The sequence below is a fragment of the Brachyhypopomus gauderio genome, chromosome 14, assembly GCF_052324685.1.
Source record: "Brachyhypopomus gauderio isolate BG-103 chromosome 14, BGAUD_0.2, whole genome shotgun sequence".
Lineage (NCBI taxonomy): Eukaryota > Metazoa > Chordata > Actinopteri > Gymnotiformes > Hypopomidae > Brachyhypopomus > Brachyhypopomus gauderio.
The window spans coordinates 3,790,697-3,803,765 of record NC_135224.1 but is presented as its reverse complement, the minus strand read 5'-3'; the positions used below and the strand labels follow the sequence as shown (position 1 = coordinate 3,803,765).

At 47.7% G+C, this 13,069-nt stretch overlaps 1 protein-coding gene across 3 annotated transcripts in view; it reads left to right on the top strand.

The window, feature by feature from the left end:
• Window positions 1-13,069, top strand: part of adcy1b (adenylate cyclase 1b) — a 68,628-nt gene that overhangs the window by 51,441 nt on the left and 4,118 nt on the right. For 2 of the 3 annotated variants that reach the window (XM_076973000.1, XM_076972999.1), the window contains exons 13-17: window positions 202-458; window positions 1,632-1,764; window positions 11,618-11,734; window positions 12,608-12,754; window positions 12,971-13,069. In XM_076973000.1, coding sequence (XP_076829115.1) covers window positions 202-458; window positions 1,632-1,764; window positions 11,618-11,734; window positions 12,608-12,754; window positions 12,971-13,069 — 753 coding nt within the window. Of the gene's footprint in view, window positions 1-183; window positions 459-1,631; window positions 1,765-11,617; window positions 11,735-12,607; window positions 12,755-12,970 lie in introns of those variants that run through there. The other variant, XM_076973001.1, reaches the window with a different exon arrangement.

Here is a 13,069-nt window from a genome sequence, read left to right as displayed (position 1 = left end):
CTCATCCTCATCCTCCCAGCATGAACCTGTGCAGTAGTCCTGATCTCAGGGGGAGGCGTTTCCCTCCAGATTATTAATAGCAGACATAGGAGACATTAATAGCAGTTAACACTTTCCCGTCGTGTTGCATCGTCATCACCGTGGAGCTGTAGGATCAGGTGGGTTGGACTAAACCCGACTCAGTGATCCGCCTCCCTGCAGGTGACCTGCCTGCCCGGGCTGTGGGCCGCCAACTCCACCAGCTCCACCGTGATGGCGGAGGCCGGGGGCAACAGCACGGGGTCGGGGCTGCCGTGCGACGGGGCGGCCTACGCCTTCCTGTCATGTGCCATGGGCACGCTCACAGTGGCGCTCTTCCTCCGTGTTGCCTGGCTACCCAAGACGACGTTGCTCGTCATCCTCGCTGTCAGCTACATCACCGTGATGGAGATGAGCGGATACCGCAGAGTCACCACCGGGTACAGGATGTGTGTGTGTGAGAGTGTGTGTGTGTGTGTGTGTGTGTGTTTGTGTGTTTGTGTGTGTGTGTGTGGGCTGATGTCTGTGATGGTGACGCCCTGTTAGCTGTGCCTGTAGATGAGACCAGGCTCATTAGTCCCAAATGAACCGTCAAAAACAATCAGGACATGGTGTTGATGAACACCCCCCCCCCCCCCCCCCACACACTCACACACACACTCACACACACACCTACCAGCCCCTTCAAAAGCAGCGGAGAAAGAAAGGGAGTAGGAGACAGACAGACAGTCAGGCAGACAGACAATAACCAGGGGAACACCTGGTTTAGGCACTATTAATAGCATGAAATCTTACAGTTAATGAGATGCGAATGTCTGACTCGACAAGGTTGTTTGTGGATTGGCCAGATGGTTTCTGCAACCCTGGTGTTTTCCTGCAGCCTTTCCTGCTGTGCAGACTCTCAAGGGATTTTTCCCCACCAGTTTAGCTCCTGTTATATCATCTCCCGCTCTGTTCTCTCGTGCCGCTCCTACGTGTGTCACAGGTGTCACTCGCAAGTTACATTTCTTAATTCTACGTGTGTGGCTAAGGTGCACAGAGGGTGTTCTGAGGTATCACAAACTGGGCTCCTCTGGCCTTTCTGACGGGCCTGTCCCCCCCTGCACTGGGGGGGGGTGTCTGTTCCCATAAACCCTGCACTGGGGGGGGGGTCGGTTCCCATAAACCCTGCACTGGGGAGCTTGTTTATCCCCTGGTCCAGGGTGGAGTTAGCAGGGGTGAAGTAGAGGGACCAGCCCACATGTGCATGTCGTAGTTCAGCAGATCCCCTCCAGACCGGCTCTCCAAGCTCCTGGATGTCTGCAAGGTCTGTGTGAGGATAGAGGCTCAGGGTTGGGAGGTGTCGAGGTGTGTTCGCGCCGCTGGGAGGTGTGTGTGTGTGAGAGAGAGAGAGAGAGAGAGAGAGAGAGAGAGAGAGAGAGAGAGTGTGTGTGTGTGTGTGTGTGTGTGTGAGAGAGAGAGAGAGAGAGAGAGAGAGAGAGAGTGTGTGTGTGTGCACGTGCGTGTGAGTGTGTGTGCACGCGTGTGAGAGAGAGTGTGTGTGCGTGTGTGTGTGCGCTTGTGTGAGTATGTGTGTGTGGACGGCGTGCTGATCTGTGCTCCCACACCTGCAGGGCCAGCGTGGGGCTGCTCAGCGTGCGAGCGTACGAGCCCATCCTGTGTCTGCTGCTCTTCTCCGGTGCCCTCGCCCTGCACTCACGCCAGCTGGAGCTCAAACTACGCCTCGACTTCCTCTGGGCCATGCAGGTGAGATACCACACAGGTGAGAGGCCAGGCAGGTGAGATACCACACAGGTGAGAGGCCAGGCAGGTGAGAGGCCAGGCAGGTGAGAGGCCAGGCAGGTGAGAGGCCAGGCCAGGCAGGTGAGAGGCCAGGCCAGGCAGGTGAGAGGCCAGGCCAGGCAGGTGAGAGGCCAGGCAGGTGAGAGGCCAGGCAGGTGAGAGGCCAGGCAGGTGAGAGGCCAGGCAGGTGTGAGATTTGAGCCAAGGTGCATGAGATCAGTGTCTTGTGAGCCCAAGCCGTATTTTTACTGGGTTGAAGGTGAGTGAGGTCACTACAGGTGCCTGAGTTGAAACCACAGCTGTAGAGCAGGCAGACACACTGCTGGGCAAGATTATGATGTATGAGGCACAAGAAGCCTGTCTGTGTGAAGCCTGTCTGTGTGAAGCCTGTCTGTGTGAAGCCTGTCTGTGTGAAGCCTGTCTGTGTGAAGCCTGTCTGTGTGAAGCCTGTCTGTGTGAAGCCTGTCTGTGTGAAGCCTGTCTGTGTGAAGCCTGTCTGTGTGAAGCCTGTCTGTGTGAAACATATCTAAATTGTAACGCGGGAGTACTGGGAGGTACTCACCGCGTATAGTGATAGAAGAAAGGTGGATCCATTAAGTTGCGCCGTAATCTGTCGCAATACCTGTTCGTGGCTGCCAAGCAACTGCCCTTGGTTAGTGAGGGCAGCTCTTAACTCCGCTGTTTCGTGCTTAGCGGCTGGATCCATGTTCGGGCTGATTCGTTCTGTAACGCGGGAGTACTGGGAGGTACTCACCGCGTATAGTGATAGAAGAAAGGTGGATCCAAGTGCCGTTTAACAGCACAACAGCGTTTGTCAGAACAGAACGCGAGTGCGAGAGTTAAAACACGAAACACAACCCAAATGAATAAACGAAAGCAACGCGGAAAAGTCAACGCGAGAAAATAAAAGGAAAGTCGTGGAAGCACGGTAAAACGATAAACAAAACCCAACGCGGAAAACTCAACGCGTGAAAAATAAAGCTCAACCGTAAGGAGACGGGAGAAACAAACAAAACAACAAACGTAACTTAAACAGCGCAGACACAGGCAACGTGAAAACGAAACTAAAGATGCCAGAGAAGGTGGCTGGCCAGAAGGCAGAAAAACGCCGCAGCAAAACAAAACCCCTTCCTAAAATATAAAGTCAGAATAAAGACAGGAAGAAAAAACAGACTTGGGAAAACTTGAGGTAGGTCAGAGCGACGCAGGAGATAGAATCTCGAAGGAGAGACAGAGAGAGAGCGGCGACGAGACACCTTGTAACTTGGAGAGTGCAACTTCGGGGAATGAAGGAGCAGGCTGATAGCGCGAGGGCAAAACCGAACGAATCAGCAATGATCCGTTTCCCACAGCTTCCTTAAGAAGGCTTCAGACAGCTGAAACAGATCATTGCTGATTACGCCCCGCAAGTCTAGGACTGACTCGGGTGCCCCTCCTGGTGGTGGAGGGAGTGGCATCCGAGCCAGCCCTGACATAAATGAAGTCTGTCTGAATGAAGCATGTCTAAATGAAGCATGTCTAAATGAAGCCTGTCTGAGTGAAGCCTGTCTGAGTGAAGCCTGTCTGAGTGAAGCCTGTCTGAGTGAAGCCTGTCTGAGTGAAGCCTGTCTGAGTGAAGCATGTCTGAGTGAAGCATGTCTGAGTGAAGCATGTCTGAGTGAAGCATGTCTGAGTGAAGTCTATCTGAATGAAGCCTGCCTGAGTGAAGTCTATCTGAATGAAGCCTGCCTGAGTGAAGCCTGCCTGAGTGAAGCCTGTCTGAGTGAAGCCTGTCTGAGTGAAGCCTGTCTGAGTGAAGCCTGTCTGAGTGAAGCCTGTCTGAGTGAAGCCTGTCTGAGTGAAGCCTGTCTGAGTGAAGCATGTTTGAGTGAAGTCTGTCTGAATGAAGCATGTCTGAGTGAAGCATGTCTGATGTTCAGAAGCACACAGCATTCACACAGACAGGCTTCACACAGACAGGCTTCACACAGACAGGCTTCACACAGACAGGCTTCACACAGACAGACTTCACTCAAACATGCTTCACTCAGACAGACTTCACTCAAACATGCTTCACTCAAACATGCTTCACTCAGACAGACTTCACTCAAACATGCTTCACTCAAACATGCTTCACTCAGACAGACTTCACTCAAACATGCTTCACTCAGACAGACTTCACTCAAACATGCTTCATTCAGACAGACTTCACTCAAACATGCTTCATTCAGACAGACTTCACTCAGACAGACTTCACTCAGACATGCTAGTGATAGAAGAAAGGTGGATCCAAGTGCCGTTTAACAGCACAACAGCGTTTGTCAGAACAGAACGCGAGTGCGAGAGTTAAAACACGAAACACAACCCAAATGAATAAACGAAAGCAACGCGGAAAAGTCAATGCGAGAAAATAAAAGGAAAGTCGTGGAAGCACGGTAAAACGATAAACAAAACCCAACGCGGAAAACTCAACGCGTGAAAAATAAAGCTCAACCGTAAGGAGACGGGAGAAACAAACAAAACAACAAAGGTAACTTAAACAGCGCAGACACAGGCAACGTGAAAACGAAACTAAAGATGCCAGAGAAGGTGGCTGGCCAGCAGGCAGAAAAAACGCCGCAGCAAAACAAAACCCCTTCCTAAAATATAAAGTCAGAATAAAGACAGGAAGAAAAAACAGACTTGGGAAAACTTGAGGTAGGTCAGAGCGACGCAGGAGATAGAATCTCGAAGAAGAGAAGGAGAGACAGAGAGAGAGCGGCGACGAGACACCTTGTAACTTGGAGAGTGCAACTTCGGGGAATGAAGGAGCAGGCTGATAGCGCGAGGGCAAAACCGAACGAATCAGCAATGATCCGTTTCCCACAGCTTCCTTAAGAAGGCTTCAGACAGCTGAAACAGATCATTGCTGATTACGCCCCGCAAGTCTAGGACTGACTCGGGTGCCCCTCCTGGTGGTGGAGGGAGTGGCATCCGAGCCAGCCCTGACATAAATGAAGTCTGTCTGAATGAAGCATGTCTAAATGAAGCCTGTCTGAGTGAAGCATGTCTGAGTGAAGTCTGTCTGAGTGAAGTCTATCTGAATGAAGCCTGTAAGAATGAAGCCTGTCTGAATGAAGTCTGCCTGAGTGAAGCCTGCCTAAATGAAGCCTGTCTGAATGAAGCCTGTCTGAGTGAAGCCTGTCTGAGTGAAGCATGTTTGAATGAAGCCTGTCTGAATGAAGTCTGTCTGAGTGAAGTCTGTCTGAGTGAAGTCTGTCTGAAGGAAGCATGTTTAAGTGAAGCCTGTCTGAGTGAAGCATGTTTGAGTGAAGCCTGTCTGAGTGAAGCATGTCTGTGTGAAGCCTGTCTGTGTGAAGCATGTCTGTGTGAAGCCTGTCTGAGTGAAGTCTGTCTGAGTGAAGCATGTCTGAGTGAAGTCTGTCTGAGTGAAGCATGTTTGAGTGAAGTCTGTCTGAGTGAAGCATGTTTGAGTGAAGTCTGTCTGAGTGAAGCATGTTTGAGTGGTCTGTCTGAGTGAAGCATGTTTGAGTGAAGCCTGTCTGAATGAAGCATGTCTGAGTGAAGTCTGTCTGAGTGAAGCATGTTTGAGTGAAGCCTGTCTGAATGAAGCATGTTTGAGTGAAGCCTGTCTGAATGAAGCATGTCTGAATGAAGCATGTCTGAGTGAAGTCTGTCTGAGTGAAGCATGTTTGAGTGAAGCCTGTCTGAATGAAGCATGTCTGAGTGAAGTCTGTCTGAGTGAAGCATGTTTGAGTGAAGTCTGTCTGAGTGAAGCATGTTTGAGTGAAGCCTGTCTGAATGAAGCATGTCTGAGTGAAGTCTGTCTGAGTGAAGCATGTTTGAGTGAAGCCTGTCTGAATGAAGCATGTCTGAGTGAAGTTTGTCTGAGTGAAGCATGTTTGAGTGAAGTCTGTCTGAGTGAAGCATGTTTGAGTGAAGTCTGTCTGAATGAAGCATGTCTGAGTGAAGTCTGTCTGAGTGAAGCATGTTTGAGTGAAGTCTGTCTGAATGAAGCATGTCTGAGTGAAGTCTGTCTGAGTGAAGCATGTTTGAGTGAAGTCTGTCTGAGTGAAGCATGTTTGAGTGAAGTCTGTCTGAATGAAGCATGTCTGAGTGAAGTCTGTCTCAGTGAAGCATGTTTGAGTGAAGTCTGTCTGAATGAAGCATGTCTGAGTGAAGCATGTTTGAGTGAAGCCTGTCTGAATGAAGCATGTCTGAGTGAAGTTTGTCTGAGTGAAGCATGTTTGAGTGAAGTCTGTCTGAGTGAAGCATGTTTGAGTGAAGTCTGTCTGAATGAAGCATGTTTGAGTGAAGCCTGTCTGAGTGAAGCATGTTTGAGTGAAGCCTGTCTGAGTGAAGCATGTTTGAGTGAAGCCTGTCTGAATGAAGCATGTTTGAGTGAAGCCTGTCTGAATGAAGCATGTTTGAGTGAAGTCTGTCTGAATGAAGCATGTTTAAGTGAAGCCTGTCTGAGTGAAGCATGTTTGAGTGAAGTCTGTCTGAATGAAGCATGTTTGAGTGAAGTCTGTCTGAGTGAAGCATGTTTGAGTGAAGCCTGTCTGAATGAAGCATGTTTGAGTGAAGTCTGTCTGAGTGAAGTTTGTCTGAGTGAAGCATGTTTGAGTGAAGCCTGTCTGAGTGAAGCATGTTTGAGTGAAGTCTGTCTGAGTGAAGTCTATCTGAATGAAGCCTGTAAGAATGAAGCCTGTCTGAATGAAGTCTGCCTGAGTGAAGCCTGCCTAAATGAAGCCTGTCTGAATGAAGCCTGTCTGAATGAAGCCTGTCTGAGTGAAGCCTGTCTGAGTGAAGCATGTTTGAATGAAGCCTGTCTGAGTGAAGCCTGTCTGAATGAAGTCTGTCTAAATGAAGTCTGTCTGAGTGAAGTCTGTCTGAGTGAAGTCTGTCTGAATGAAGTCTGTCTGAATGAAGCATGTTTAAGTGAAGCCTGTCTGAGTGAAGCATGTTTGAGTGAAGCCTGTCTGAGTGAAGCATGTTTGAGTGAAGCATGTTTGAGTGAAGTCTGTCTGAGTGAAGCATGTTTGAGTGAAGTCTGTCTGAATGAAGTCTGTCTGAATGAAGCATGTTTGAGTGAAGCCTGTTTGAATGAAGCCTGTTTGAATGAAGTCTGTCTGAGTGAAGCCTGTCTGAGTGAAGCCTGTCTGAGTGAAGTTTGTCTGAGTGAAGTTTGTCTGAGTGAAGCATGTCTGAGTGAAGCATGTCTGAGTGAAGCATGTCTGAGTGAAGCCTGTCTTAGTGAAGTCTGTCTGAGTGAAGTCTGTCTGAGTGAAGTCTGTCTGAGTGAAGTCTGTCTGAGTGAAGCCTGTCTGTGTGAAGTCTGTCTGAGTGAAGCATGTTTGAGTGAAGTCTGTCTGAGTGAAGCATGTTTGAGTGAAGCCTGTCTGAATGAAGCATGTCTGAGTGAAGTCTGTCTGAGTGAAGCATGTTTGAGTGAAGCCTGTCTGAATGAAGCATGTCTGAGTGAAGTTTGTCTGAGTGAAGCATGTTTGAGTGAAGTCTGTCTGAGTGAAGCATGTTTGAGTGAAGTCTGTCTGAATGAAGCATGTCTGAGTGAAGTCTGTCTGAGTGAAGCATGTTTGAGTGAAGTCTGTCTGAATGAAGCATGTCTGAGTGAAGTCTGTCTGAGTGAAGCATGTTTGAGTGAAGCCTGTCTGAATGAAGCATGTCTGAGTGAAGTTTGTCTGAGTGAAGCATGTTTGAGTGAAGTCTGTCTGAATGAAGCATGTTTGAGTGAAGCCTGTCTGAGTGAAGCATGTTTGAGTGAAGCCTGTCTGAATGAAGCATGTTTGAGTGAAGCCTGTCTGAATGAAGCATGTTTGAGTGAAGCCTGTCTGAGTGAAGCATGTTTGAGTGAAGTCTGTATGAATGAAGCATGTTTGAGTGAAGTCTGTCTGAGTGAAGCATGTTTGAGTGAAGCATGTCTGAGTGAAGCATGTTTGAGTGAAGTCTGTCTGAGTGAAGTTTGTCTGAGTGAAGTCTGTCTGAGTGAAGTCTATCTGAATGAAGCATGTTTGAGTGAAGCCTGTCTGAGTGAAGCATGTTTGAGTGAAGCCTGTCTGAATGAAGCATGTTTGAGTGAAGTCTGTCTGAATGAAGCATGTTTAAGTGAAGCCTGTCTGAGTGAAGCATGTTTGAGTGAAGTCTGTATGAATGAAGCATGTTTGAGTGAAGTCTGTCTGAGTGAAGCATGTTTGAGTGAAGCATGTCTGAGTGAAGCATGTTTGAGTGAAGTCTGTCTGAGTGAAGTTTGTCTGAGTGAAGTCTGTCTGAGTGAAGTTTGTCTGAGTGAAGTCTGTCTGAGTGAAGTCTATCTGAATGAAGCCTGTAAGAATGAAGCCTGTCTGAATGAAGCCTGTCTGAATGAAGTCTGCCTAAATGAAGCCTGTCTGAGTGAAGCCTGTCTGAGTGAAGCCTGTCTGAGTGAAGCCTGTCTGAATGAAGTCTGTCTGAGTGAAGTCTGTCTGAATGAAGCATGTTTAAGTGAAGCCTGTCTGAGTGAAGCATGTTTGAGTGAAGCCTGTCTGAGTGAAGCATGTTTGAGTGAAGTCTGTCTGAGTGAAGCATGTTTGAGTGAAGTCTGTCTGAATGAAGCATGTTTGAGTGAAGTCTGTCTGAGTGAAGCCTGTTTGAATGAAGCCTGTTTGAATGAAGCATGTTTGAGTGAAGTCTGTCTGAGTGAAGCCTGTCTGAGTGAAGTTTGTCTGAGTGAAGCATGTCTGAATGAAGCATGTTTGATTGAAGTCTGTCTTAGTGAAGTCTGTCTGAGTGAAGTCTGTCTGAGTGAAGTCTGTCTGTGTGAAGCCTGTCTGAGTGAAGTCTTTCTGAGTGAAGCATGTTTGAGTGAAGTCTGTCTGAGTGAAGCATGTTTGAGTGAAGCATGTTTGAGTGAAGTCTGTTTGAGTGAAGTCTGTCTGAGTGAAGCATGTTTGAGTGAAGCCTGTCTGAGTGAAGCATGTCTGAGTGAAGTCTGTCTGAGTGAAGCATGTTTGAGTGAAGCCTGTCTGAATGAAGCATGTCTGAGTGAAGTCTGTCTGAGTGAAGCATGTTTGAGTGAAGCCTGTCTGAATGAAGCATGTCTGAGTGAAGTCTGTCTGAGTGAAGCATGTTTGAGTGAAGTCTGTCTGAGTGAAGCATGTTTGAGTGAAGCATGTTTGAGTGAAGCCTGTCTGAATGAAGCATGTCTGAGTGAAGTCTGTCTGAGTGAAGCATGTTTGAGTGAAGCCTGTCTGAATGAAGCATGTCTGAGTGAAGCATGTTTGAGTGAAATCTGTCTGAGTGAAGCATGTTTGAGTGAAGTCTGTCTGAATGAAGCATGTCTGAGTGAAGTCTGTCTGAGTGAAGTAAGTTTGAGTGAAGTCAGTCTGAATGAAGCATGTCTGAGTGAAGTCTGTCTGAGTGAAGCATGTTTGAGTGAAGTCTGTCTGAATGAAGCATGTTTGAGTGAAGTCTGTCTGAGTGAAGCATGTTTGAGTGAAGCCTGTCTGAATGAAGCATGTTTGAGTGAAGCCTGTCTGAATGAAGCATGTCTGAGTGAAGTCTGTCTGAGTGAAGCATGTTTGAGTGAAGCATGTTTGAGTGAAGCCTGTCTGAATGAAGCATGTCTGAATGAAGTCTGTCTGAGTGAAGCATGTCTGAGTGAAGCATGTTTGAATGAAGCATGTCTGAGTGAAGTTTGTCTGAGTGAAGCATGTTTGAGTGAAGTCTGTCTGAGTGAAGCATGTTTGAGTGAAGTCTGTCTGAGTGAAGCATGTTTGAGTGAAGTCTGTCTGAGTGAAGCATGTTTGAGTGAAGTCTGTCTGAATGAAGCATGTTTGAGTGAAGTCTGTCTGAGTGAAGCATGTTTGAGTGAAGTCTGTCTGAGTGAAGCATGTTTGAGTGAAGTCTGTCTGAATGAAGCATGTTTAAGTGAAGCCTGTCTGAGTGAAGCATGTTTGAGTGAAATCTGTCTGAATGAAGCATGTTTGAGTGAAGTCTGTCTGAGTGAAGCATGTTTGAGTGAAGCCTGTCTGAATGAAGCATGTTTGAGTGAAGTCTGTCTGACTGAAGTTTGTCTGAGTGAAGCATGTTTGAGTGAAGCATGTTTGAGTGAAGCATGTCTGAGTGAAGCATGTCTGAGTGAAGCATGTTTGAGTGAAGTCTGTCTGAGTGAAGTTTGTCTGAGTGAAGCATGTCTGATGTTCAGAAGCACACAGCATTCACCAGCACGATGAGCAACACTGCGTCTTCGGTTCCTCCAGCGCTGTGTGTTCTGGACTCTGTTATGTTCATCATTACCCGTGTGTGTTCTCTGGATGCTGTACAAATGTACTGGACCTACCAGGACGGGGCTTGTATATGGACAAGGTGTTATTTCTGCTGAACTTGACAATGACGTCCTGTTTATTCGATTTGCTTAACTTGGTTAGGCTCTGTCATGTGTATATGTATTTTTTCTGGGTCACTGGCCTGCTGTTATTGTTAGGGTGACATGATCTGGGGTCACTGGGGTCACTGAAGTCCTTTATGTGAGCCTGATGTGTTTTTACCTGTCTCTGGGGTCACTGAGGTCAGCTGTGTCTCTGGCCCACACGTGTTTACTGCCAGCTCACACACCCCTGTATGATACTACTGGCCCGTCCAAGGTGGAAAGGATCAACCACTGTGTGCACGTGTGTGTGTGTGTGTGTGAGAGAGAGAGAGAGAGAGAGAGAGAGAGAGTGAGGGTGTGTGTGTGTGAGTGAGGGTGTATGTGTGTGTGTGTCTGTAAGAGTGAGGGTGTGTGTGTGTGTGGGAGTGAGGGTGTTTGTGTATGTGTGTGTGTATGGGTGTGTGTGAGTGAGGGTGTGTGTGTATGGGTGTGTGTGAGAGAGAGTGAGGGTGTGTGTGTGTGTGTGTGTGAGAGAGAGAGAGAGAGAGAGAGAGAGAGAGAGAGTGAGGGTGTGTGTGTGTGTGAGAGAGAGAGAGAGTGTAAGTGAGGGTGTGTGTGTGAGAGTGAGGGTGTGTGTGTGTGTGTGAGAGAGAGAGAGAGAGATAGAGTGTGAGTGAGGGTGTGTGTGTGTGTGAGAGAGAGAGAGAGAGTGTGTGAGTGAGGGTGTGTGTGTGTGTGTGAGAGAGAGAGAGAGAGTGTGAGTGAGGGTGTGTGTGTGTGTGTTGATATAAATGTAATGAATAATGTGAGTGAAATGTTCTCCTGTCACACCGTGATGGAATCTAGAGTTGCTATGGTTTCCATATGAGTGTTTTCTCACTTCATATTATATTTCACATTTAGGTTTGATTTTCCATCTTCAAACATTTGCCAGCCAAAGGCTGTTGTGTGCGTTGCTGTCACTGTCTCTCGATTAACGAAGACCGGGAAACGCAGCGTGCCGTGTTAGTCTGCCCAGGACCCATGCAGTGTGGTGCCTGCTGCCGTATCTGTGCCTGTGGTGTGCTTTCGAGAGGCCCAGGTCAGCACTCGGAGCAGAAATGTCTGATGGGTTTGGGTGGGACGTCCTGGAATTACACGGAAGATAAAGTCCCTGAGAACGTCCTTATATAACGGAGAACCATCAAAATGAGGGAACGGTCGGCCGTGCAGGGCCTGTAAAAAAGAAACACAGGCCACAGAACCTCTCTGATCCGATCACTCACCCTCAAAGCCTCAGAGTGGGAAGAACACGAGCCCGTCGGAAACTGATTCGGTTTGTGGGCGCAGAGTACAAATAACTGGTTTTGTGCTGACCTCTAGTGGTCATCAGAAGAACAACGCATTAGAGAGCGCCGATGACACACGAGGTGTGATGTTCTTTTCTGCGTGTGTGTGTGTGTGTGTGTGTGTGTGTGTGTGTGTGTGTAGGCAGAGGAGGAGCGCGACGGCATGGAGAAGGTGAAACTGGACAACCGGAGGATCCTCTTCAACCTGCTGCCCGTGCACGTGGCCCAACACTTCTTACTGTCCAACCCCAGGAACATGGTGAGACCCCGTGAAGATCTTCTCCTACTAACCAGCCCTGTGACGGCGCCAGCGACGTCCGGCTGTGACGCACAGTGGGCTACGACAGCCAGGAAAACCGTACCACGCTAGCAAAGCAGCAGCACACCACGAATATTTGAAAAGGAAACATATTTATTGTGTTTTCACGTGGATTTGTCCTTTAAGGAAAGGGAGATGGTTGTTAATAACCGCAGAAGGAAATGGCACCCGGTAATGTGAATGTGAGTCAGTGATGAACTCTTGCTAGCAGCCTCTCCACACGAGCCTTTCCCAACGAACCTACGACTCCTCCATCACCACCACAAACACACCACCACCCAGACTACATCACCACCTGAGCCACAGGAGAGTCACTTAACACCCACCTGGACAGACACGTCTCCTCAACCCCCCGTTAATGTTTCGAGCGTGGAGAATGTGGAAGTGTGAAACTGAACGTGATCCATCAAAATGTCAGCACTGAATCATGTTAAACGCTAGTAAACTCATTTAATATTAGTGACATTTTATGATGCTGCCTTGCCTTTGTGGTGTTGTTGTGCAGTATGTGGTCTGCACCTTCTCGCTGTCTAATACGTCCATCTGTTGAAATCCTCTTGCCTCATTTATTCAGAGAACAGATCTGACAGGAGCAGCTTTTTCACGTATTACAATGTATTTGATTCTAACAAATATTATTAATAAAAAAATAGCTGAAAAACAGTAGAGTCAGTGATTGCTATGTTTAATCCCAAAAGTCCTCACATAAAGAGCAGCACATAAAGATATCTGTCCTAAGCACATTCCCCTCAGGACTAGTGACATACTCGATTAATGTTCCTTCTCCATGTTTGTGGGTGTGGTGTGTGTCAGGACCTCTACTACCAGTCCTACGCCCAGGTGGGGGTGCTCTTTGCATCTATTCCAAACTTCAACGACTTCTATATCGAGCTGGATGGGAATAATATGGGTGTGGAGTGCCTACGCCTTCTTAATGAGATCATTGCTGATTTCGATGAGGTCAGCGTGTTTCTCTCATATCAGCTAATCTCATACAGTCAACTAATAATGAATGTGTTTGAATGATACAGGAAGCAGTAACTTCACTTACAATATAATTTTTTATATCTAGAAGTCATAAGAGGTAAATATATTTCTGCTGATCACACACCTTTACAAGCAAGCCCTAATCGTGGTTGCATCCCACAACGTTCTTTCATGTCCTTCATGTCCTAGCTCATGGACAAAGAGTGCTACAAAGACATCGAGAAAATCAAGACCATCGGCAGCACCTACATGTCTGCTGTGGGTTTGGTCCCCACCACTGGCAGCAAG